A 26487-nucleotide genomic window follows, 5' to 3' on the forward strand; every position below is an offset into this window, starting at 1 on the left:
AGTTTTGGAAATGGAAAAATGTATAATAATGTAAAGGCAACAAACTAGGCTATATTGCCAACCACTTTTTTTAGTCAGCAGAAGTCAAGTTTGGCTCTTTATCAGTACCTTAATGGAAAAGTAAATTGAGCCTTATATACCCTTGTTGGAAGTCTTTCATTGTTTCCATCCCAATTACCTGTATATTCAAAGCAGCAACAATATTCATTTTTTTCCTGGCAACAGCAGTGATTATAAAAGTTTTTTCTATAGAAATACAGGTGTATTAAACTATGACAAAAATGTGTATATATACCACAGCATACCATTATCTAAGCCCACCTTGTCCAGAGCAGGGTTGTGGGGGGCTGGAGCCTAATGTTTATGTATAGTGTATCTTTATATTTTAAGTAGTCAGTAGTTATTAAGATTTTTTTTTCATACTTATGCTTGAATTTATTCCTTCAAAAGTATATATGATTCAAGGATAGCAAACTAATTTCTAAGTTCATGTCTTTCACAAGTTCATGAAACTAATCGTGGGCTGTGCATATTTATTTATTCATTACATTTGTATTAAATATACTGATGAGCACAAAAATACAACATAAACTTAATGCTGAAACAGGAATACATCATGAACTTTATACAAAAATATACCTATATACATGGTAAAGCCCAAATAGTAACTGTGTCTTGTCAGCTGTGCTGTAGCAGTAATCGCCAGAAATTACTAGGTCTATAAAGTTTGCACGGTTTAAGACTAAGAAGCCTGTCGACTATTTGTATGCTATTGATTGCATACCCAGTTTTTTCTCTAGAACATGTAATTAGTGAGTCCTTTGGTTACTAACTTGGAGTATGGAGCTTTTTTGGGGATGGAGGCACTGATAAATAGTTAAACAGTAAAAGTAATAAATAAATAATGTGATCAACCTCATTTTTCAACAAAAAGGAGTACATACAAATTTTTAATTGAATCACAATCAAAAGCACAAGCTGCAAGGGGTAAGCTCAGTGATATGTACATGGTTAGGCCTATGGTTTTCTGTCAGGGAGGCTGCAGTTTGTGAGAGTCAATGACTTCACTCTGTACACCTCAGACTATACATTTAACACTAGGTCATGTCACTTGCATAAATTCTTTGATGATTCTGCACTTATAGGGTGTATTGATAAGGGAAATGAGACAGAGTACAGTATAAGAGTCAGGCGGATAACTTTTTTTGTTGGCACAGAAAGAATTATGTGCAACTTAACATCTTCAAAACCAAAGAGCTGGTTGCTGACTTTCAATGTACCAATGAGTCTTAACGCCTAGTCATTATTTAGGGAGTGGTTGTGAAGGTGTTGCATTGCTACAGATACTTGGAGGTCTACATCAGTGATAGGCTGGACTGGTCTCATAACACAGAGAAACTAAATAAGAAATAAGAAATTTATGGGAAACATTCCTGACCCCCTGCAGGTAGTAGCGAAGGAGAGAATTAAAACAAAACTGAATGCCATTGTAAACAATGCTACACATCCACCGTCTGACACACTATCACTGAACACACTTTCAGCCAATGAATTATTCAGCAGAATCATGTTAAGAATGGCTCTCCATTCATCTGTAACTGCCATATCAGAATTTTTTCTTTCTTTTTAGTCATTCTGGTTTATATTTGACATGGGTTTGTTGTTTGTCATAATATTATTTATTGATTGAGCTTGCTGCAAAAAGCCAAATTTCCCCCAGTGAAGATATAAAGTTTATCTGTTTCTCTATCCAACTATCTATACCTAATTCTAAGCATTCCATTAAATCCTCCAAATGATTTGATATGGGAAAAATATTATAAAAAGGACAAAGAGTCATCCAAGTTCATACCAAGGTTCCTGACAGTGATAATTCATATTATCTTTTCAGTGCACCTAGTAGATTTATATGTTATCTTTTACAGTGCTAGGTGTTTAATAAAATGTTTATTTATTGAAATTGCTTGTTTCCTTATAGTGTATAGAATATAAAATAAAGAAAAATTATGTTAAAAATAAATAAAATGCATTGTTTGTATTTCATTATTTAAATGTTTTATATAAGGGACTGACAAGTAAAGTTTAGTGAAACTTGTAATGCTGTCATTCCATGAAGTGCATTCCTTTTTTCTGAGTCTGCAATGTCATTATTTTGAGTAAAAACTTTGTACCACCATTCAGAAGTATTGATTTTGTTTAGGAACACAGGTTTCTTTTGGGAGTATAGTCTAAGCATTAGAATGTGCATCCATGAAGATAGTGCCCACAGCTATAAGTAAAATAAATTTATGTACTGTACATTTTCCAAAGAATAATTTGTTGGAAAATTAATGCAAAAGTTTTAGACATTGCATTTTGAATTTGTAATATTTCCTAATAAGAAAATTTATTGAGAAAAAATGTGTGTGATAGACAGCTTATAGTTCTGAATATGCGAAAACATGAGAAGAATGTATTAAGGAATGATACTTGAGGAAAATAGTTTCAAATAAAATATTTCAATGAAATTCATGGTTTAACATATTCAAAGATGACATAAAATTGAAATCTGCTGTATCTCTCTTCTTAGGTGCTCACTCCACAGATCGCAGTTCACCTCCTCCGGGATATGTGCCAGATGCCCAGCAGCAAGTAGCCCGTAACGGTTCTTTCACCAGCATTAACAGTGAAGGAGAATTCATTCCAGAGAGCATGGACCAGGTGAGCATGCTGCACACAGGAAGCTTCACGTCTGCTATAATTCATATAGTATATCATTCCTATTCATTACTTCTGTTATGCTGTAAATGTATTAAATTACAGGTGACAAAATACTTTTCAGAAAGGTCTGACCCCTTTTTTTGTTTAAACTTCTTGCACAATACAAAATAAGTACAGTGCCCTCCATAATGGTTGGGACAAAGATACGTTTTTCCTTGATTTACCCCTCAGCTCCACAGTTTAAAATTAAAATTCAAACATTTCAGACATGATTAAAGAGCAAATTGAGGACTTTGATTTAAGGGAATTTGATTACATTTTGGCCATACCAAGTAGAAATGACAGCACTTTTTCTGCATGGTCCCCCCATTTCAGGGCACCATAATGTTTGGGACAATTGACGTCTCAGAAGTTTGTGATTCCTCAGGTTTGTTTCATTGCTTCATTAGTGCAGCCATATGCTGCCTAGGCTTTCTTCTGTGCTTTGGAGTATGTAGTTGTCATTGTTCAATAAGTTCAATGAAAGTCAAAGAAGCAATTGATGAGCTCAGTAATACAAAAAGACTGGTATTCCACTGAAGATCTCCACTGCTGATGGTAGAAAAAATCTCACTATGGTAAAGAAAAAGCCACAAATGCCTGTACGACAAATTAGAAACAGTCTTCAGGAGGCAGATGGTGGATGTGTCAAAGACGACTATCTGCAGAAAATTTCATGAACAGAAACAGAGAGGCCACACTGCAAGATGCAAACCACTAGTTAGCCACAAAACACTTTAATCGTGTGTGAATTGTTTGATTTGTAAGTTTTAACTGTGGAGTAGAGGGCTAAGTCCAGGAAAAATGTGTCTTTGTTCCAAACATTATGGAGAGCACTGTATATGCCATGCAAATCAAGGGAACTAGGTTTGAATAACTGGCCCGGTCCTGTAACTGTGGCATTCACATATTTTCATCATGCTTGTATTAGTTTTTCTTTGGGCACTTTTATTTTCCTCTCATATTCTATTTGATGGCAGTAAATGGGCTTTGTGTGAGTGTTTACGTAAATTCATCTTGTGATATCCTGCAGCCACATCCTGAACAGATTAATGAAATAGTAATATTTTGTGAGTATTGTTTGGGTGTCTGAGCAGTACCTTTATATTTTCCACCCCGTGTAATTTCTAATTCCTTAATGCATTAAAGACTAGACTTTAAATAAAGTAGTACTAATCTGAACGGCGATTCTCAGTTATCATTTACTTCTACCACTTTTTTTAATGTGGTAATTATTTTACTAAATTCAGCCTCTTGGTTGTCATGACTCCCGTTGTTGTGTAAGCATGTCTTTCCACTCTAATTTTCAAAAATGGTTCAGTGAAATACTGCCTGGCTGATTGCTATCTGTAAATTTCATTCATGTAAGTGTGTGACTATTTTTGTGAGCTCTGCAATAGACTCCTTTTCAAGTCAGAATCTCTGATGTTCTGCTTTGAATGAACTGGGTAACATAAACTAATTTTTAGTTAAATTTGTACTTTATCCTTGTAGATGCTAGATCCCTTGTCTTTGAGCAGTCCTGAAAATTCTGCCTCTGGTAGTTGTCCTTCATTAGATAGTCCTCTAGACAGGTAAGGACAGTTGTTTTTTGAATTGATTGTCACAACAAAAGTGTTTGGTATGTTGTGGTTGCTGTTGTAGTTTAATTCATGCTTTGTTTTCTACACTTGCTTTATCCTGCTGCATCACTTTTTCCCCCACTAGTAAGCAAATGGTCTTCTGAACTTCTTTCCTGGCTATTCCTTGCTATGTCTTATAAAGCTGCCTGCATGAAACGATATTTTAGTAACTCTGAACAATTGTCATTAGTAAGGATGATCTCTAGATAAAGCCCTTAATTGAATTAACACAATTATGGCTCACTCATAATGGTATTGATGGCTACATTAAATTTGTAACACAATTTCCCACATTAGTTGAAATTAGATACAGTACCATGATTTGTTGGGCAAATATGAAGGGTACCAACAAGTAAATAGATCTAGTTATATTTATATTATGCAACATTCAAGGAAAACACTAGTTGCTTCCGTGGTGTTAAATCTAATTGTTATATTATTGTATCTCTGACTTAAAACTTCATCCAAATGGAAAGTTTGTTTCCAGAAAAGAATGTGTCAGGTTGCCAGTTATTTTAGTTTTTTTTGGCAGCATTTACCTGAATATTTTATTTGTTTATTTCCTTTGCACATGTCCACATTCACTCACTGAGCAAATTATTATGAACACTATACTAATACTGGATAGGGCCTCCTTTTACTCTTAAGACAGCTTCAATTCTTTGTTGCATGAATTCCACATTTATTTGAGATTCTTGTCCATGTTGATATCGCACAATTTATACAAATTTGTATGCTGCATAATCATGTTGCAAATCTAATTTCTATCACATACCAATGGTGTTCTCATGTTGCAAATCTACTAGATTCAGATCTGGTGGCCAAGGAGGCTACTGAAGAACAATGAACTCACTTTCATGTTCCTGAAGAAAGTTTATGATAACTTTTGGTCTGTGACTGTGCATTATCCTGGTGGAAGTAACCATTAGAAAGTGGGTAAATTTTGGCCACGAAAGGATGCACATGGTCTGCAACAATACTCAATTAGGCAATGGAATTCAAGCAATGATTCCCTACACCATACCACCACCAACCTGGACTATTGACACAAGGCATATTAGTTGCATGGATTCATGCTGTTGGCACAAAATTCTGCCCCTACCATCTGTGTGCCTCAGGAGAAATAGAGATTCATCAAACCAGGATATTTTTTTCTAATCTTTGGTGAGCTTGCAGCCTCAGGTTTCTGTTCTTGACTGACAGGCGAGGAACCCGATGTAGTCTTCTATTGTTGTAGCTCATCTGCTTCAAGGTTCGACATTCTAAACGTTCTAAAGTGTTTTTTGTGCTCACCTCAGTGAGGTTACCTGAGTTACTGTAGCCTTTTTGTCAGCTCAGACCAGTCCTGACCTTTCTCGTCAACAAGGCATTTCCATTTTTAGAACTACTGCTCAATGGATTCTTTTTGTTTTTCACACCATTTTGAGTACACACTAGAGAAAGGTCTGTACTTGAAAATCTTAAGAGATAACTAGTTACAGAAAAATTAAAAACAGGCCATCTACAGTAATGCCACAGCTGAAATCACATTTTTTTCCTCACTCTGGTGTTTGATGTGAACATTAAATAAAGCTCCTAACCTATATCTGCATGTGTTAACATACTGCGCTGCTGCTAAGTTATTGGCTGATTAGATGATTGCAAGTCTACATTATTCCTAATAATTTTCTCCTATAATATTTTTAGTGTATATTCTTATTTCAGGATGGGTAATATGCAGTCCCACTGCTCTTTTTGTAATGGATGGTGTATTCATTTGTATCAAGACATTTGTTGTTGAATCTAAATATCATGAGATGTGTATTTCTTGACTTAGAAACAAAAAGATTCTGTCCTGCCAGGTTGTATAATTTTTGTAATCTTGTAGTAATGAGAAGAATAAACAATTTTTTGTCTGCATTTGCAGGTTATTGTGGTTTTACCTCTTTGGTGATTGTGCCAAAATTGCAAATAATACATTAGCTAGAATAAAGATTTCTCAACACAGTGCAGTGAATTTATTACATTGTTTGGTCTTATGAGTTTGCGCTTCTGTGACCTTATAGTAGCAAAGCAAATAATTTAATAAAGCTGTAGATGTTACAGTTATAGGGTCCCAGCATGTGAAATTATAGATTCGTTAGTATCAGTCTTCTGCTAAATAATCCCCAATCAAAGTCACTCAGATCCTTATGTTTGTACTTTTTTCCTGCTTCCACTGCATCACTTTCAAGAACTGACTGTTCACTTGCTCCCCTATATATCCCACCCATTGACAGTTGTCACTGTATCAAGATAATCAGTGCTGTTCACTTCACCTGTCAGTGGTTTTAAAGTAGTGACTGATCGATGTATAGTAGACACAAGACGTAATTAGAATTAATGCATTGTTGCATGCTGCTAGTAGACTCTGTCCTTGATCAGTGGTGTCTCTGCTCTTGAGTAGAGTATTGTAGTGAAAAGTGCGCTCATTTAACACTAGAATTACCAGAGCCAATAAAAAACACGTAAATCTGGCACACCTTAAATCCCTTCACACCTCTCTGTCAGCATCTTTTTTCTTCTAAATGTGTCGATAAGCCCAAGCAGCCTGCTATACCCCCCCCCCCCCAATCTGTTGTGTCTTTTGTGTCTACAACAATCTATGTAAACACATCATTAAAACGGAAACAATTTTCATGCTTTAGTAATAAATATCAAAATGTGGATATAAACTGTATAATTGTGAAGGCTGATGGCCAAATATCAAATAAACACTTTAACAAAAGGTACAAGTACAATATGACAGCTTCCGTGGTGCAGCAGTAAGGTCTGCTGATTTATAATCCGGAGGTTGTGAGTTCGAAACCAGCTCCCGGACAAATTTATTGTTTTGAGTAGTGAGCTGCTCTTACTGTAAATATTATACAATAAAAACATACATTTGATTTGTGTCTGTAACAGCTGGTGTAAATTTATAGTACTTGTAAAAGTTACCGTTTTTTTCTAACTTTTATTCTCTCATTCACGGTACAACACCAAACTGCAGATTAAGCTAAGCATCTGCATAAACTGCCACTGCAAAGGTATCCTCAATAAACAAGCAATGTCTCTTTGAATTAAGGTTGAATGGCTTAATTCCTACCTTTTTTGGTGTATAAAGAGAACCTTTTTTCCCATTTTCAATACCTAGTGATCATTTCTGGTGCCGCTCAAGTGGCAGCCATTCCAGCAGCTCCATGTATGATTTTTATCTTTTTACCTTTTTTCTCTATTTTTCTCTATTTCACTGATCACTTCTACCACTTTCTTTTATGTGGAATCGCTCCCTGGACACTATTTACTATTATTACTACTTGACATGAATTTTTACACTCTGAGACTCCCCCATTCAAGTAGTCAACTTAAAGCACTGAGAAGAAATGCCCACGCCGGTGTGGTTCCCTATTTACCTGACGAGGTAAGAAGATGATATGGGGGCAGCCGAGCTGGCGCAAAGATAAAAGATAAGATAAAAGCCAAGCAGCTTGCGAGAAAATGATGTTCTAAACCATCTGTGCCTTCTGTGATCCTTGGAAATGTGAACTCACTACTAAATAAGATCAATGAACTGGCTGTGCTAGTGAAAAATGTCAAAACCTACAGAGAATGCAGCTTGTTGTGTTTTAGTGAAACGTGGCTAACAACTACTATCCCAGATGCTAACGTGGAGCTACCTGGGCTTAAAACAGTTAGAGCGGACAGAGACGCAAATACCAGCGGGGGAAAAAAAAAAAGGAGGGAGTGTCGCTCTCTATGTCAATACAAAGTGGTGCAACTCAGGGCATATAATCATTAAAATCTCCAATTGCTGCAGGGACATCGAACTGTTGGCCGTAAGTCTGCGTCCCGAGCAGTACAGGAGAAAGCTGGAGCAGAAATTGCAGAATGACAGCATGAAGGAAGTGTGGGATGGGATGAAGATCATCACTGGCTGCAGCTTGAAGCGGGGTGCCACCATCGAGAGAGAAGTGGAGAGAGCAAACCAAATAAACAACTTCTTTAACAGGTTTGACCACCCTAACCCACTCTCACCTCGGAGTACTTCATCCTCCAACCTTCCTTCTGCTGATACCAGCATAGGTGAGACATTCCCACCCACAATTACAGCAGCACAGGTGAGCATAGAGCTGAGGAGACTTCGTGCCAGCCATGCAGCGGGTCCAGATGGTGTATCGCCACGACTGCTGAAGGCCTGTGCGTTGGAACTGGGGAGTCCTCTACAGCACATCTTCAACCTGAGTCTGGAACAAGGAAGAGTCCCGAGGCTTTGGAAAACATCTTGTATCACCCCAGTCCCAAAGGTATCACGTCCTAGTGAGCTGAATGACTTCCGGCCTGTTGCTCTGATGTCACATGTGATGAAGACCATGGAGCGGCTGCTGCTTCACCACCTGAGACCACAGGTCCGCCATGCCCTGGACCCTCTGCAGTTCGCATACCAGGAGAAGGTGGGAGTGGAGGATGCCATCATCTATATGCTTACACTGATCCCTCTCCCACCTGGACAGAGGCAGTGGTGCTGTAAGAATTATGTTTTTGGACTTCTCTAGCACCTTCAACACCATCCAACCTCTGCTCCTTAGGGACAAGCTGACTGAGATGGGAGTAGACTCACACCTGGTGGCATGAATTGTGGACTATCTTACAGACAGACCTCAGTATGTGCATCTTGGGAACTGCAGGTCTGACATTGTGGTCAGCAACACAGGAGCGCTGCAGGGGACTGTACTTTCTCCGGTCCTGTTCAGCCTATATACATCAGACTTCCAATACGATTCGGAGTCCTGCCACGTGCAAAAGTTCGTTGATGATACTGCTATTGTGGGCCGCAGGAGGAGGAGTACAGGAAGCTAATTAAAGACTTTGTTAAATGGTGTGACTCAAACCACTTACACCTGAACACCAGTAAGACCAAGGAACTGGTGGTGGATTTTAGGAGGCCCAGGCCCCTCATGGACCCCGTGATCATCAGAGGAGACTGTGTGCAGAGGATACAGACCTATAAATACCTGGGAGTGCAGCTGGATGACAAATTGGACTAGATTGCCAGTACTGATGCTCTGTGTAAGAAAGGTCAGAGGCGACTATACTTTCTTAAAAGGTTGGTGTCCTTCAACATCTGCAATAAGATGCTGCAGATATTCTACCAGACGGTAGTGGCGAGTGCCCTCTTCTACACGGTAGTGTGCTAGGGAGGCAGCATAAAGAAGAAGGACGTCTCACGCCTGGACAAACTTGTTAAGAAGGCTCTATTGTAGGAATAAAGCTGGACAGTTTAACATCTGTAGCAGAGCAACTGGCACTAAGCAAACTCCTGTCAATCATGAAGAATCCACTGCATCCACTGAACAGTGTCATCTCCAGGCAGAGGAGTAGCTTCAGTGACAGAGTTTTGTCACTGTCTTGCTCCACTGACAGACTGAGGAGATCGTTCCTCCCCCACACTATGCGACTCTTCAATTCCACCCGGGAGAGTAAATGCTAACATTATTCAAAGTTATTGTCTGTTTTTAAATGCATTTTTATTACTCTTTAATTTAATATTGTTTTTTTTATCAGTATACTGCTGCTGGATTATGTGAATTTCCCCTCGGGATTAATAAAGTATCGATCTGTCTATCTATCTATCTATCTGTCTATCAAACCAGAAGCATGGCTATGTGAGCTTCACAAATTTTCCTTGGCATAACTTTTCAAACTATTTAGTATCTTCCAAAGTATTGTGTGGTGTGTTTTAATTTAAACGCCTTTTCACATTAGTTTAGTGAAAGTTGCTGCCATTTGCCTGCCACAGAATATCTGTATTTGTCTGATGATCAATTATGGCCAGGGAAATCCAAAGAATAAGTCACTGACAAGCTTTAAGGCTTTGATTTGTAACTTTAGTTCTAGAAGGAAAAGCTGACTAATGGGTGCAGTAACCAATTAATCCATCAGATAAAGACGCCAGCAGTGAGGGATACTTGCACACGCACAAGAAATTTAGAAATGGTCATAATATTTAATAAAATATTTAATAAATATACCATTAACTGCTTGCTTGCATGAACATTATGCCCAAAGACTAGAGTGGTGAAAATTAAAATTACATAGTTTAATTTTCTTGTTTTTATTTAGTTGTTGTTTTTAGAGATTTTTTCATTTTTATTTTAGTTTTAGTTTAAAAATTTTTTTTTCAGTAATGACATATTTTGTTGTCATTTTTCTAAACAATTATTTTAGCATTGACAGCTAAGTCTTGCAACAAGGACCTTTAAATTCTCATTTAAAATTTTAATAGTATTAAGTAATTAAGATTCTTGGAATATGGTGTGTATGGTACATTTTAAGTGACTGAGATGTCAAGTATGAATATGAATAGTTTGTATAAAGATTTTTAGGTATATTTATGATAAAATATTTTGTAGCACAAGTATAGGTTTTTTGAAGACTACAATTTACAAAAAGTGGTAGGCCATTTAATTTTTCATCCATATGTGGAGGCTGAGATGCAGTGATCTCTAACCTCACAATGTCTGTTGCTTTAAGCCTTTAAATATACTGCCTATGTAAAATTGATAGTATTTTCAAATTAAACACAAATACACTAATGACCATTCTGATACTCTTGTCATTTCTACTCATTTTTAAAAAATAAGTGTTGGTCGTGGTTCTTAAATCAGCGGGTTGGTTGTGAATTAGTCAATATCTATTATGAGCAACTAGCTGAGTGCAGTATTATTGTTAGGAGTACAGGTATGCTGTGGTTCTTAAAAATTAGACAATCTGAGGGCTTTCTCTTTTAGTGCAATGAAAAGTATTTGTTGCTAGTGCCGCTGATGCAGAAAGCTGCAGCAACAAAATCATATAAGGATTGCCAACACAATATGCTAAATAAAGTGAAGACAATTTATAAAAAGCAAGCAAAAAGCAATGAACATGTACCGATATTAATAAATAAATACCAGATATAAACATGCTTTATTTATGATACAGAACAAATAATACACAATTCAGTCAACTGAGTTATGGATGGTGTGTTATTTTATTGTCTTTATTTAATGTGCTGCATCATCCAGTACTTAAAGTCATTATATTTATTTCTAGGTATTGTTTAATCACTTGGCAACAGTGGTGGTGGACCCATATGTAGTTTCTGAAAATTAACTGTGCCACAGTCCATTTAGAACTGGACCAAAACACACCTTTTTAGATATATTATCATCTTCACTTGGTATATGCCAAGATAAAATTGAGCTTTAACCACTGTGAAAACAATCAAAACATAGTTGTTTACATGGGGAAAAAATTAGCAATATGTGTTAACAATGATCTTTACATTAAGACAGATATGCAAAAAATAAATCCCTGATATGTTATGCTTATTTGTTTCAAAGAATCTGTGTATCTTATTTCCAGACACACTGAATGGGGACATAATGCTTTTGATTTGTTTCTTGCTAACCAAATCACCTCAGTAACTACTATAAGGTATACTGCTGGACAGATGGAATCATAAAGATGCAACATTTTTTAGTAGAAAAAGTAATTACAGCTTTGAAATATATGTATTATGGTGAAGTAGATCAACAAAGGTAAATTGTTGTAGATATTTTTTTTTTACCCTGTGAAATATTTTTCCTTACAAGATCAGTAGTTCATACTTTCTTCTTTGCTCTACAGTGACAGTTATCCCAAATCACGCATGCCAAGGGCTCAAAGCTATCCAGATAACCATCAGGAATTCTCAGGTGAGACTGTTAGTTTTTAAATAAAGTCTATTTTGATTTATCTTTTTTTTACATCACACACAAAACCTGATCAATATGTTGTCTATGCACTCTCAAGATAAGCTAGCTGCTCATTGCTCAATTAATTTTATTTTAGAGCTATATTCTTCTTATATCATTACTGCTGTTGAATCTATGTTGGTTTTTCATTTTTTTTTTTCCAGAATATGACATTCCTGTTTTTGAGAAGTTTGGAAAGGGTGGGACATATCCCCGAAGGTATCATATCTCATTCCACCATCAGGACTACAATGATGGCAAGTATCCTATATTTGCTATTACAAAATCAACAAACATTCTATTCTGTCAATAAAAGTCAATACACTTTTATTGACAACTATCATTAAAGTGACCGATAGCTGCAAATGAAAGTAGGCAGTTTCATATCTGTGTCTCTTTTGTTTTATCATCCAAAATGTCTCACATTCGTTTCCCAAAAGAGAGAGAGACCGCGCAAGTGGACCATCAACAAGTACTAAATGCTGAAAAGCAAGGAACCTGGCCACACTGTATAAGCATATATAGATGGGTTGTAGACTTGATAAATTATGAAATGGTTTTACACTTTTGCAATTAGACAATATGTAGTTTACACTTTGTCAGTTTCTGCAAGTTCTTTATTTTTATTGTCTGATTCTGATTCATTTAGATCTTAGCCTAACACTTGGAGAGACTTTTATTTGCATAAATTGAGCCTAGAGAATCCCCAGTATAGCCAATGCCACTGCCATTCCAGTCATCAACAGCCATCAAACAGCCCTTTTGCAGTTGTTCTTTGTGCACCGTAGGAGTTCAGAGAGAAGAATTTTGCATATTGTACTCTTTAACGAGGACTTTAATACATTTTTTTTCTGTACATGATCATGTAGCATCTTGTGTGAGTACTACATACAGTCAATTTTGGTGTCTACAGTAAAGAAAACTCACAGGGCAAACTTTTACTTTTTACCCTAAAGATAGTTCAGTAGTAATTTACTAGAAAAGGAAAACACATGGCTGAAATACCACCCTTGTAATGAGCCACAGGTTCAGATATAAAAATATGTAAAAAAATATAGTAAGCATCAGCTCTCTTTCTGATTTATTCATCTTGAGGAAATAATTGGCAGTATTAACAGCACTGTATCGATCTGCCCTGTAACAAGCTATGTAGCAAACAGTTACACAGAATTACTCAGGCCTGTTTTAGGTCCCAAGTTGTATCATTGAACTCATAATGGATTCCTATTAGCAGAAGCAACTGTACCACTATATTTGGTTTTTAAAAAGTGTTTCTCTTTGACTATGCATGTAATACATAAACTTTTAAAAAGGGAAATTGTATTTGGGCATATATATATATATTTTTTAACTTTTACCATATTTTCACATTTTACTAAATTAAAGGACTACCCCTTGTAATTTGTAGTGATGGCAGAAGAAAATGTATACGGTAATCTTATTTTTCGCGCTCAACAGAGATAATAAAGTTTCTGATAAAACAGGTGTCTGTAGTGACCAAAGCTGAACAAAAGTAAACAATATCAAAAATGTCCAGGTAAAAATGTCATGTTACTTGTGTCACATAATCCATTTTAAATCATCAGGTTGTATGCTCATAACATTCCAAATACATTTGTTTTTACAAAAATATTGTTAAATATACCACTTCCAGAAAACACTCTTGTGAACAAATATGGTGTATGCATTTGAATTGTAGACCCGCCACCCATGGTCATATTTGTATTCATAGTGGTGTGCTGCAACTTGAGTATCTTGGAATTATTTAGCAGCAGTCTGTAAAAACTGCACAACTGAATTGATCTTCTGCATCTTGTATATGCACATGGCACATTATTTTCCTGGTAATGTTTTCACTTGTGTTGCTCTGACTTTTTAATTTTTTTTTTTATACCTGTCTCAGAAAAACTTTACATTGTTGATATCATATAAAGTACAGTGCTAGCCGTTGAATAAGCTGTTAATGGACTGAAATCATGACCAATGAATGTGGGGGAACATTTTCATTTGAAATGCTCAGTTGAGCTTAAACCCATTTTGATTTAATTCACAAGACTGCAAGTAAACCTAGATTTTCAATTTGTAAACATATGCAATCCAATATGAGGTCACAAGAATCTGTACAGAGACGTAAAATTGACACATTATTTGCAAAAACAACCAAGGAGAGTACAGTATACATTATATAATAAATTCATTAAACAGTATTGTATTGGGTAACATCAGTTGTTACCCATATTCTTTCATAAAGTTAAATTAGTTGAGTTGCGAGATTGGAACTTTGTAACTTGACAGGGTGATTGATTGTTGTTGGATAAATTAATATTTGAAATGTCAAAGTGCTCCTTATTTTTTGTGTGTAACGTTTGCCCATTAAAAGCATTCACAACAGTACATTACCAGAATGAGTGTGGTCTTTTCCCACTCATTTCACCTCTGTAGTACTCTAGCGCCGTGTTGTTCATTTAGTCTAAAATCTCATATTACATTTTTTGGCTGGAAATCACATGCTTAATACCTGTAATAGTGTTGGTAAATGTAGCTTTACAAGGAATGTAAATTATATGTGGTTGCATTATAGAAACCTAAATTTCCTAGTAATGGTAAATCTATGTTCTCTTTTATTCAAGCAGGATTTGATAATCATTACTACTTACTGTTTTTCATTGCAACAATGGTTCCAAATTAATTATAATTATCATTTATTTCCCCCAGTCATTTTTTTATTTATTTATTAATAGAATGATTTAGGTCCCAGCAGATCCATTGCACTTAAAAACAAACTACAGTAATCCCTCCTTGATAGATGAAAATCCGCGAAGTAGAAACCATATGTTTGTATGGCTATTTTTATATATTTTAAGCCCTTATAAACTCTCCCACACTGTTAACGTTATTAGAGCCCTCTAGACATGAAATAACACCCTTTAGTCAAAAGTTTAAACTGTGCTCCATGACAAGACAGAGATGACAGTTCTTTCTCACAATTAAAAGAATGCAAACATATCTTCTCTTCAAAGGAATGCATGTCAGGAGCAGAGAATGTCAGAGAGAGAGAGCGCGAGAGAAAAGCAAACAATCAAATAATCAATACGTGCTTTTGGGCTTTTAAGTATGCCGAAGCACCGCGATAAAGCGGCATTTTTTAGAGGAGCGTCCGTATCCTCTAGGCAAACAGCCTCTGTGCAAACAGCCCCTCTGCTCACACCCCCTCCGTCAGGCGCAGAGAATGTCAGAGAGAGTGAGAGAGACAGAGAAAAGCAAACAATCAAGCACCGCGAGGAAGCATATCGTATATCATTGAGGAGTTTTAGTTAATACGTAATACATGCTCTGATTGGGTAGCTTCTCAGCCATCCGCCAATAGCGTCCCTTGTATGAAATCAACTGGGCAAACAAACTGAGGAAGCATGTACCATAAATTAAAAGACCCATTGTCTGCAGAAATCTGCGAACCAGCGAAAAATCCGTGATATATATTTAGATATGCTTACATTTATAATCCGTGATGGAGTGAAGCCACGAAAGTCGAAGCGCGATATAGCGAAGGGATCGCTGTAATAACTTAGTGAGCTGCAATTTTCTTTGGAATTCTTGAAATAAAATGGCATGGCTTTTTTCCCTTTTATTAACTGTAAAAACTGTTTTCTTACTTTTTTACAGGGCGTAAGACATTTCCACGCGCTCGGCGTACCCAGGGAAACAGTTTTCGTTCAGCAGTGAGCTTCAGTCCAACAGATCATTCTCTTAGCACCAGCAGTGGAAGTAGCATCTTTACACCAGAGTTTGAGGACAACAGGACCCGAAGAAGGGGTAGTGATATTGAAAGCAACCCAACACTTAGCGTCATGGACATTAGTCCACCTAGCCGTTGTAAGTACAAGAGGGATAGATGCCGTCCTGTTTTTTCACTATTTGACACAATCTGTTTTACATGTAGTCTTGTTTAGTATTCTGCATAGAATAACTGGTTTGATGGCAGTTTTCAAACTCTTGCATGGATTTTTGGTTAATACCCCAAAGAGTAGTATTTGATATTAAATGCTGACATGTTCGTCTAGCATTTTGCTCAAATTCAGTTTTTTCAGCATGGCTATGAAAGTACTGGTAATTGATGAAAAAAAATACAAATGCATATACAAATGTATGTACAGTATGTATGTATATATGTGAGTATTTTGTGATAGATCATGGAGAATGGCTTGCAAACTTTGGGCAGCATATAATAACAGGGTAGGTGCAGATCAGGCCAGATTTTGTTATTAATAAAGCAGTCTAAAGACTCTTTTTGGATGTTTTTTATGTAAACTTAATATTCAGGTATTAAGATACACTGCTAAAATTCATTGGGTGGATGTCAATTGCTACAGAATGACAAATATAAACCTCTGTTGCTTTATGCTTAATTTCTATATGAATATCTGTCTCCTCAGTCAGGTTAGTGACAGCAGCATTGGCTTTGGATAAGTTTGTGTCACTGTCCTTTTCTTGAACTAGGTCTACTCTGAAAGCAGTGGAAAAGCATCCATCATACATATAGCTGTGCGCCATTCATGAAAAAAATATTTAGTTATATCAGCATTTTTTCTGAAGGAGTTGTTTATTTAACTTTCATTTTGAATTGTTACCCTCCCTTGCTTATGATGTGTTTTTAAGCTCCAAATTTTAGTCACAGATTAATTAAGCTCTCTCTGTTGTAGCACCCCGTGCTCCCACCAACTGGCGCCTCGGGAAGCTGCTTGGCCAGGGGGCCTTCGGCAGAGTGTTTTTGTGCTATGATGCGGACACAGGCAGGGAATTAGCAGTTAAACAAGTGCAGTTTGACCCTGAAAGCCCAGAAACTAGTAAGGTGAGTGCCATTGAGTATATTATAGTTTTTAAAGCAAAATGTGTTGTAAATGACGTAAATCAGTCTCCATATGCAATATGCAATAAACCAACATTCTAGGTCCAAACATCTCACATATAATTACAGTGCTTTCTTTTTTTCAGTAACCAACTTTTAGTTCAGTTTGAGTTTAAGCAGGTACTTTTTCTTGGCCCATAGGAGGTGAGCGCCCTGGAATGTGAGATCCAACTTCTGAAGAATCTTTTTCACGAAAGAATTGTACAGTACTATGGCTGCTTGAGAGATACTCAGGAAAGGACCCTTTCCATTTTTATGGAGTACATGCCAGGGGTAATGTATTTTATGTGCATCTTCTGAGATCTTGTTTAAACACAAGCATATATAACATGCTATTTTAAATGATTAAAGCTCTGATTGACAAAACATTACAGTTGATACTTTTTATTTTGTTGTTGAATAATAGGTTTTATTCCCTTTTTAGTTTACACACTGACCCTGTGATTGAAAGGGTTTTTCTTTTATATACTAAAAATGTACATAATGAGTTTGATGTACTGTATGTCTACTTCATGTGAAAAACTAGTGTTGTATTCAGGGATTGTTCCTGCTTTGTGCTGCATGACATTACCAAGCAACCTCACTATGTGCCCTGGTCTTGTCATCTGGATCTTCTAAACCTGTGGAAGCACTTGCTGTCTTCTTAGTTCCACTAGCATTGTCAAGCTCCTTACCTTATCATAGAGAGCAACCCTGAACAGGAAGTGTATTTTGAATACTGTACTTGTTTCTATGATTTCATTTTTTCTGTTACTGCTCAGAACTTACAACCATAAGTGAGGAGCTGTAAATAGATTGACCAATACATCTGAACTTTTATTCAGAAAACTTAGCTTTTCACTTTATCTAGTGGACTGTGCCAGTCTGCAAAACTGCTGCCGCTGAACCTGCTGTATTCATTGGTCAACCTTATGTTTCTTAAACAAGACCGTTGTGTACCTGGGGCACTTGCATGCCTCTTATTGTCTTCCCTTACTTTTTCATGGGAGAGGACCATGCCCTTGAGATGTGAAGGTGTTTATTTACATCCAAGCTATATCAAAAAACATTCATTGTTGTGCCCATGATCTCAGTCTGATGCATCCAAGAGGACAACATCATCTTCAAACAGCAGAGATGCAAACTTTCCATAATAATTATTTCCTGTTTCAGCTTCCAAAGCACCTTGATATCCTGTTCAGGATACATTTGACAGAGCTCAATGCCTACATGGACCTAACTTGACTTGGACATTTCTCTTACTGGTACAGTACATGCCTATTTTACCCCAGATGTCTGCAAGTACAAACAGGTGACCAATAGCTGGGATAGAATTCACATTGTGCTTGCTATTTCTCAGATTCAGTTATCAAAGTCCATTTCCCTACCATGTGCTTATCTTGTATAGTCTGAGGAGTCGGATCGCTCAATAACTCAATTGGAAACTTTTCTAATATAGTATGTCAGTCTCAGGGCACTGTTCCTGCCTTCCAGTCACTTTTGAAGAGACATGCTACCACTATATCATTTCAACATTTTTAGTCGACGCTCATCCAGCTCTGCTGCTTTGCTACTACAGAGTTTTTTTTTCACCACAGCATCTCAGCCACACCTAAGGGCTCAACTCCAATCAGTCTTTTTGATGGCAAATGTCTGGTGGCCAGGTGACCCAAGTACCTCCATTTGGTTTATCCTGAAAAACTTGCATGGAAAAACTTTGTTGGCTGGCCATCTACAGATTAGAGGGTGAAAGTCAGGTGCAAAGTCAGTGAGGTGGTGGATGAGAGAGATTGGGTCATACTAAACTTTAGCAATGAAAACTGGCTCTTGAAACATAGAACATAAGCGGATAACTCAGAAGAAAGTAAAGAAAGCATTAATTCAGTATTTCATTTAATAAAAAGAAAATCTTTTGTTGAACCCAAGACAAAGGGAATGAGTTTCTTTTTTCAGACTACGTAACACTGTAATAATTATAAAGAAGTACTACATGTTTTCTGATATTGTTTTAACAGTTTTGATCTTCATTCTCTACCTAGGGATCTATAAAGGACCAATTAAAAGCTTATGGTGCACTTACAGAAAATGTTACCCGAAAATATACACGGCAGATTCTGGAGGGTGTGTCTTATTTGCACAGCAACATGATTGTACACAGGGATATTAAAGGTAATGGACATACAACTAAATTACATTGTAAGGAGATGTTAAAAGTTTGGGTTTATTATTAAGTCTAGAAGGTTATTAGTTTAGACTTGTAAATATTAAGGTCATGCTGTCATTTCTATTCTTTTACTACCAGGAGCAAATATTTTGCGGGATTCAGCAGGGAATGTTAAGCTTGGGGACTTTGGGGCTAGTCGGCGTCTTCAGACTATCTGCCTTTCTGGTACTGGTATAAAATCGGTGACTGGTACTCCTTATTGGATGAGTCCAGAAGTGATTAGCGGTGAAGGCTATGGTAGAAAAGCAGACATTTGGTGAGTTTCCTTGTTTTTATATTGCCTTTTTTGTAGTTTGGACTGTAGCTAATTATCCTCTTTATATATGGTATCTTCAAAATGTATAGCAGTATTTCTCAACCTTTATAGTCTCATAATCTAGTTTTCCCTTTCAAAGTATTTTTGTGACTCATAAGAGGGGTGGTCCCACTTGGTGAAACGAGCATACATTTAAAAGCGGTATGCGCCCTTGCTAAAACGAGTGCACATTTAAAAGCAGATAGAGGTTTGGTTCCCATTTATGTGACAATCATAGATAAATGCGGAGATAAACATCACACAGAGCTGTTGTTTGATTAAGTAGCATGCAACAACCCATTCATACACCAAATGAGAGCAGTGTGCCATCTCAGAGGATGAGAAACACTGCTTTAAAATGTCTTGGGAGTTCTATATTCACTAGCAGGTGTGATAAAAATATAATAGCAATGATGTATGTTAATATAGGATGCTGCTTTCAGGTTGTTTTTGGTGTCACAGAATGAGTCCTTTATTTAATTTTTAATATTTTGCCTGTCATCTGACCTGTTACTATAAAACATAAAGTCAGTTAAATATAATTTGGACATTAACAAGTCGACGTGCTGAAACTGAGTTCAGAAGAGTCTTACTCCAGCTCAGGATAAGATGTAGGGACAGGTTGCAAAACACAATACTGTAGTAGAAACCAGCATGTAATAGCAGGTCATACAGGTGATTACTACTGATGTAAATGTAATACTTGTATAAAAGCTCAGAAGCACAAGATAAAAGAGTGGGAATTTCAGAGTGATTGATTGAAGAAAACAATATTAAATTCTATCATGGAATTCAAATGCAAATAATCATAGAAACAAGAGTACTTCCCTGAAATTCATGTATCAAAATATTTGGAGATAGAATATTTGAAAACTATTAATTGGACAGGGCTCTCAAACCAATTTCCTTAAAGCCAAACTCAGGCTTCACTTTAGTAATAGTTTGATTCCTTTGCTCACACGATAAGAGAAAATGCATTTCACCATGTGAATGACAATAAAACAATAACATGACAACAGAATTCATGTATTCCTGGATCTCTGTGTGGATCTGGCCCATTGATTTGTCTCTACTAATGACTTTAAGAAACAAATGTGGATCTTTGATATCACATGTGCATTAATGCTTCATGTTTGACTGAAGATTATAAACGGGCATAAAATAAAAATCTCTGCATGACCCTCAAAGAGATGGAGATCTTTCAGAAAGATGCATTTCTGGCCATCACCCTTCTGAGGAAATGCTTAAAATAAAAAGTAACTTTAAACCAATTGGAAATAATAAAATTTCACATAACAATATTTCAAAATATGTTATCCAGGCAAAAATTCCTAATTACAGATGTTCTTTTTGTTGATTGTTCAGTTGTTTGTTTTCTTGTTTACTCATCTAACTACTGTATATTATTTAAATATGTGGTTCAGAACATGACTTTAAATTGCATATTTCCTATATGACATTATTGTATTGCACCAAACAGCAGACTATGCAAATGAGGATGACTTCTTGTCTGAACTAACCTTAAATTGTTTTTGACATAATCTTGTAGAAATGCAGACTTTTATGTTAGACATTTTTACTAGTTGTAGTAGTGTTTATGAATGATGAAAAAAAAAATCATGTTTTTATTGTTAATATGTTAATTTTTTTTAACTTAAATTAAATCCAGTGTTTTGCCTGTCTAAATCATTATGGCTGAAATCTGTCTGTTAAAATAGACAGATTTCTATGTCATTGAGAGCTGAAATTGTTCCTTTCACCAGCGCTTCAGGTTATTACAAGTGCTGTATGTTTGCATCGTTATCACATTATTTAGATCCCTAATTATAGACACAATTTTTAGGCAGAAATATTTCTTTCATTACCTGCAAATTACAAATTTAGTTTTTTCTTCTATTGAACAGCGCTACAGATTCAGATATAATTGATGTACAATTTCCAAATCTAAAAGTAATCTCTATCTTAGATGTTGAAAGGAAGAGCTTAGCATTCGCTGACAGTTAATTGAAGGGCCCATTTCAAAGCCACTGATCTGTTTGTGGGCACTCTAACATTTTACCCAAGACTTTGTCTACCCTCTAGTCTCTTAACTATGTATTTTTGCTTCGACATCCACTCTCGCATTCACTAACTGCACTTTTGGGAACTTTTCTAAATACAACACATGTCTTCAAAGGATATGTAATGTATTAGCCTTTATCAGGCTGCTAGCTTACTGACTAACCTTTGTCAGCTAAAGGAACCCAACAGAAACAACCTATTTGCAGTGAATTGCTAAAAAGACATGCTTTAATTATTCTATAAGATACAAAAATGTCAAACAAAGCAAAATTTGCATGTTAGTAAAACTTTATCTGTTTCAAAGTTCTCATTGTATGGTATATTCTATTTTAGATGTTGAATAACTACCAAGTTTAAATATTATAACAGACATATTAACCCAGCAGATCTTCATCTGTTATTTGTGGGAGACACTCTGATACAATATGTTTTAACCTTATTTCTTTTCTCTTTAAGGAGCGTAGGATGCACTGTTGTGGAGATGCTGACTCAGAGGCCTCCATGGGCAGAATTTGAAGCCATGGCAGCCATCTTTAAAATTGCCACCCAGCCAACAAACCCCCAGTTGCCACCACATGTGTCTGATCACTGCCGTGATTTCCTCAAACGTATCTTAGTAGAAGCGAAGCTGCGACCATCCGCCGAAGACTTGCTGCGCCATACCTTTGTACAATAGCAGTGTAATTATCCTCCACTCTCCTAAATCCGCAACATTTGTTAACTGCACTTTTATATTAATTCTAAAAATTATACCTAAGAATGGGTAGGCTAGCATGGTTCAGCCGCTCCTCACCCAGTTGTGTCAAAAGACAGTAAAAGAGCCAAGTTATGCACAGTACTTGTGTGCTGTCAAGACTAGCTAATGTTCAGAATGTAGCAGAAAGAAGTTAGGTTAATGTGTGAATCTAGTCTTAAGTTGAGTGATTTTAATTTAATAGTATCCTCTGTATTGTATGTTTTTATTGCACTTATGCACACGATAATCATCTGTGTGCACTGTATACACAAGGGTACACATATCAAAGCTGTACTGTTCAAGACATGTTTTTATCTATAATGGATCCTAAAAAACAGAAATGGGCTGAACACTGTTAACTAATAGTTCAGTGTTGAGAGTGTTACAAAATGTAACATTTTAATACATAGCTACAAAATTCTCCAACCTAATGAAGCAAATGTGGAAATATTTTAGCACTTGCTTATGATTTTAGGCAATCAGGCAGTATCGATATAAAAAGCACATTCATTCAAGGCACACCGCTATACCGAACAGTAAACTAGCTTCTGTTGAACTTTTTGAGCAGTCTAATGCTCAGCACCCATTGAGAATTAAAAATTTCAGTACAGTTCCATTAAGACTGTCTTTCCTCTGATGTGTCAGTTCTAGTTAAGCCTTTTTCAGCCTTTATGCCATATAAGAATAAAATAAAATAATGAAATAAACACTGTTCAACTAAGTAATTTATAATGATACATTTTATAAGTTACTTTTACTTGATAGGTTTAATTCATTGTTGTCAGTCAGCAAGACAATGCCCCACACATCAGTTGAAATGAAAGAATTTCACCAAATAAGCGTTTTTATTTACTAATACTTAAACATTACTCAAATGAAACATGTCAACAGAACAACCTGCAGTTTCTTACAAGTATGGTGGGAGTAAAAATGTTTTAGTGTGCACTTTCAAATGGTTGCTTTGCTGTATAGCACGTAATAGTAAATAGAAATCATAAGAGGACTGATGACTCATAAGTTTATATAAGTTAAGCACCCTGAAAACATCATGCTTTAATATAGGTGTCACCAGACCAAAACCCCTCCTTTAATATGGTAAATTGCATTGGTCTCTATTTAATAAATTCCAGAGTGCTGCATTATAGTTCTTGAAGTATGCCACACTTGTCTGATGTTTTCCTATTATATTTTTATATTCTTGTAAGTGCTAGTAAGTTTTCAAAAATTCATTTTCTTTTATTGTATACTTCAAATTTAGTTGTGGATGTGACTTGGGTTTCAATACCTAATTCAAATTAGATTTGAGGCTCAGTTGCAATAACTGGATGTTTTAATAATTAGCCATCATGATTTCCAATAACGGAAAGCACTTTATTGCACACATTATTCTTCTTTTTAAAATCATACTGATGCTGTTTGACCTTTACCGGCTTGCTATTTTGAGGGGGTCTTGCACCATTCTCACCCATCTGAGAGCATGTCTCTCATTCCCGATGCCTTGACACAAAGATATCAGCACTGTCAATTTCAGCCTTTGCTAGAAACATCCTGATCATTTTAAAATTTAATGGAATATACACAATCACAATCAACTCAGGATGAACTCACACATTAGTAAATACCAGATAACAGGGGAAGAAGCATTTCAAAAAATATGTGGAGTGGCTAATAAAAGGGAAAAGAGTGGCATATAAACTGTTAATTTTACAAACCAATTGCATGTTCCTTCATTTTTATTTAAATTTTCAGGGGGAAAATGTATGGAAATATTTGATTTTTCAGTTTTCTCTTCTTTACCATTCCTTTTTGTTAGGTTTTCCTTTTATCCTTAAAACAATCTGACTACATTCATTGCTCATGTGTGCCTCACAGCAGCACTAGAGTGCAGTTTGAAACATTTTATTTAAAATAAAAAAGCACAGCCTGTCGGGGTAGACTAAGCATTTTTGATTGCCCACACAAGGAGTTGACTTCTCACACTTTTCTGATGCTGAATTGTACACAGTGAAAGATGTCTGCATTAAGACATAAAATATGTCTGCATATATTGTTAAATAACTGTGCTTTGTGGCTGAAAGTGCAGACTGTCTTTCATTCACAGCAGTCATTTGTGATTCATATTGCACTCTAGTGCTCGTGACTTACACGTAAAGAGTACGTAGTTAAACGGTGCCAACACAAAGAGAATGTTTAAAAAATTTTCCTTACGCAGTAATATTATTTTGTTTGTTTGATAATAATGTATTTTTTTTAAAGAAAAATAGAAGTGCTAATTACACTTAAATGCATCTCCTATTGGAGAGAAAGTGAATGCATATAAAAGCCTGTAAATTCACAGCGACACGAAAAGCATACTTTCTGAAGTGCTCACAACGTATGCGTTTTCACATACAGTAAGTAGTTTTTCTTTTGTAAACTGAGTATCAAGGGATACATTGTACATTTTTCTTATATATAGCTTTTAATTCTATATTTGATCTAATGGTTAATATCTGTAAATGTATTTTTACTCTCACTGTTGATTGCTGAGTGTAGTGTATGTATGTATGTATGTATGTATGTATGTATGTATGTATGTATGTATGTATGTACAGATTTTTTTTCTATTGTTGACCTTTTTGCACATTTTTTGACAAACTGTATAATTTGTACACTGATTTAATACTCTATGGCCAATTGATGCTGGGTGTGCGAAATCTTAGTTTATGCGCACTTTACTACTGTCTGTATGTCTGTGTCTCTTGGGGATTTCTTTGTAAAGATACCTTGGCGCCAGCAGCCTCGCAGTGTTAATATTCTGCACTCTCCAATAAACGGGCCAGAGAAGAATGAGGTCTACTCAACTAACAAAGGTTTGCTGAAATAAAAATTGTTTTACATAGTTCACCATCTTGTTCCTCAGGACAATGCACTTAATTATGAAAGTAACATTTTTGCAAATCCTGGGCTGGCAGGTATATGCTGAGAATTTTCACATATGTGAATAGCCACATTACTCGGTGGATTTTGTCCACTTTTATTTTATTACTACACAGACACCAATAATGTTTTTCCTATGTCTGCTGTACTTTGGCAGTAGAATGGCAAGTTGCCAACTCTCTTCTTTCAAGCCAGTTAGATGTGGAATAGGGGCCTTCTGGGCTGTCTCAGGTACCTTAGCCAGTGGGATGCCAATAGATCCCTTGAGCCCTTACAGTCTAGGATTAGGGCAGGATCTCTAGTTTGGGCGCTTCAGGGAACTTTTATCGAGTTTGCCCACTGTGTCACCTGCGGCCTGCTGACCCCAAGTATTGAATGCACTGTTGAATGTCTCTGATGACTGTGTACTGTATTTAGTTTTAAAACAAAAAAGCTGGTGTACTCCACATTAGGACTCCACTGCTACAGAATAGGTTTTCACACTCTCCATGCACATTTTGACTCTGTAATGTTTTAAAAAAAAATGTACAGAAGTGTAAATTTGAGAAGGTACTTTTTATTTACACCTCCTGGTACACTATATACACACTGTGTTCTGCCATGCAAGTGTAGAGGGAAGAATACTACATATTCCTTTTCTGCTTTCCTGAAAACACTTGCTGAGACACTTGTTGACAAGGGTCTGATTTTGGATCCTGTCTGCATATGACTGTCTGACAGAGTACCCCATCTAAAAGGAGATTGCAAAACAGGATGTGCTGCCCCCTTGCAGGTGGAATCTTGCCTACATATTTAAGCTTCTGCCAAGCCAGCAGTAAGTGCATCACTACAGATGTTAACATGCTAGGTATTCAGGTTCCCTATTGGCATATTTTCCACTGCAGCTTTTGGAACTGCAGACTTCCATCTGGAGAGTCTGCCAAATTAGGGTGCATATCTGTTTTGCAGGAAACAGGTGATAAAGAAAAGGCAGAGTAAATTTTGCCAACAGTTAACCTTCATATATACATACCCTCTAAGGAATTATCACGGTATTCTTCCCTAGCATTTGCATGTGAGAGCACAGTGTATTAATATATACGTATGCATAAAGTTTAGTATGCATATATCATTTTTTATTTGTTTTCTGTATCTATTGTAAAAGAAGCCATGTTTATATTTGGTTTGTGACCAATAAGCTTGTTTATATGGAATCTGTATATCAGTGGTACTTTTTCAATGTTGGGGGGGAGGTGTT

The 26487-nt window shown here is 36.3% G+C and overlaps 1 protein-coding gene across 1 annotated transcript in view; it reads left to right on the forward strand.

The window, feature by feature from the left end:
- map3k2 (mitogen-activated protein kinase kinase kinase 2) overlaps positions 1–25682 on the forward strand; it is a 56572-nt gene extending 30890 nt beyond the window's left edge. The window contains exons 8-17 of the mRNA XM_039756522.1: positions 2570–2700; positions 4234–4313; positions 12024–12091; positions 12295–12387; positions 15794–16003; positions 16831–16979; positions 17178–17309; positions 19055–19184; positions 19318–19495; positions 22052–25682. Of these exons, the coding sequence (XP_039612456.1) occupies positions 2570–2700; positions 4234–4313; positions 12024–12091; positions 12295–12387; positions 15794–16003; positions 16831–16979; positions 17178–17309; positions 19055–19184; positions 19318–19495; positions 22052–22271 (1391 nt within the window). The 3' untranslated portion in view covers positions 22272–25682. The remainder of the gene's footprint in view (positions 1–2569; positions 2701–4233; positions 4314–12023; positions 12092–12294; positions 12388–15793; positions 16004–16830; positions 16980–17177; positions 17310–19054; positions 19185–19317; positions 19496–22051) is intronic.
- Positions 25683–26487: the final 805 nt, after the last annotated feature.

Source organism: Polypterus senegalus, chromosome 6 (assembly GCF_016835505.1).
Source record: "Polypterus senegalus isolate Bchr_013 chromosome 6, ASM1683550v1, whole genome shotgun sequence".
NCBI classification, from domain to species: domain Eukaryota; kingdom Metazoa; phylum Chordata; class Cladistia; order Polypteriformes; family Polypteridae; genus Polypterus; species Polypterus senegalus.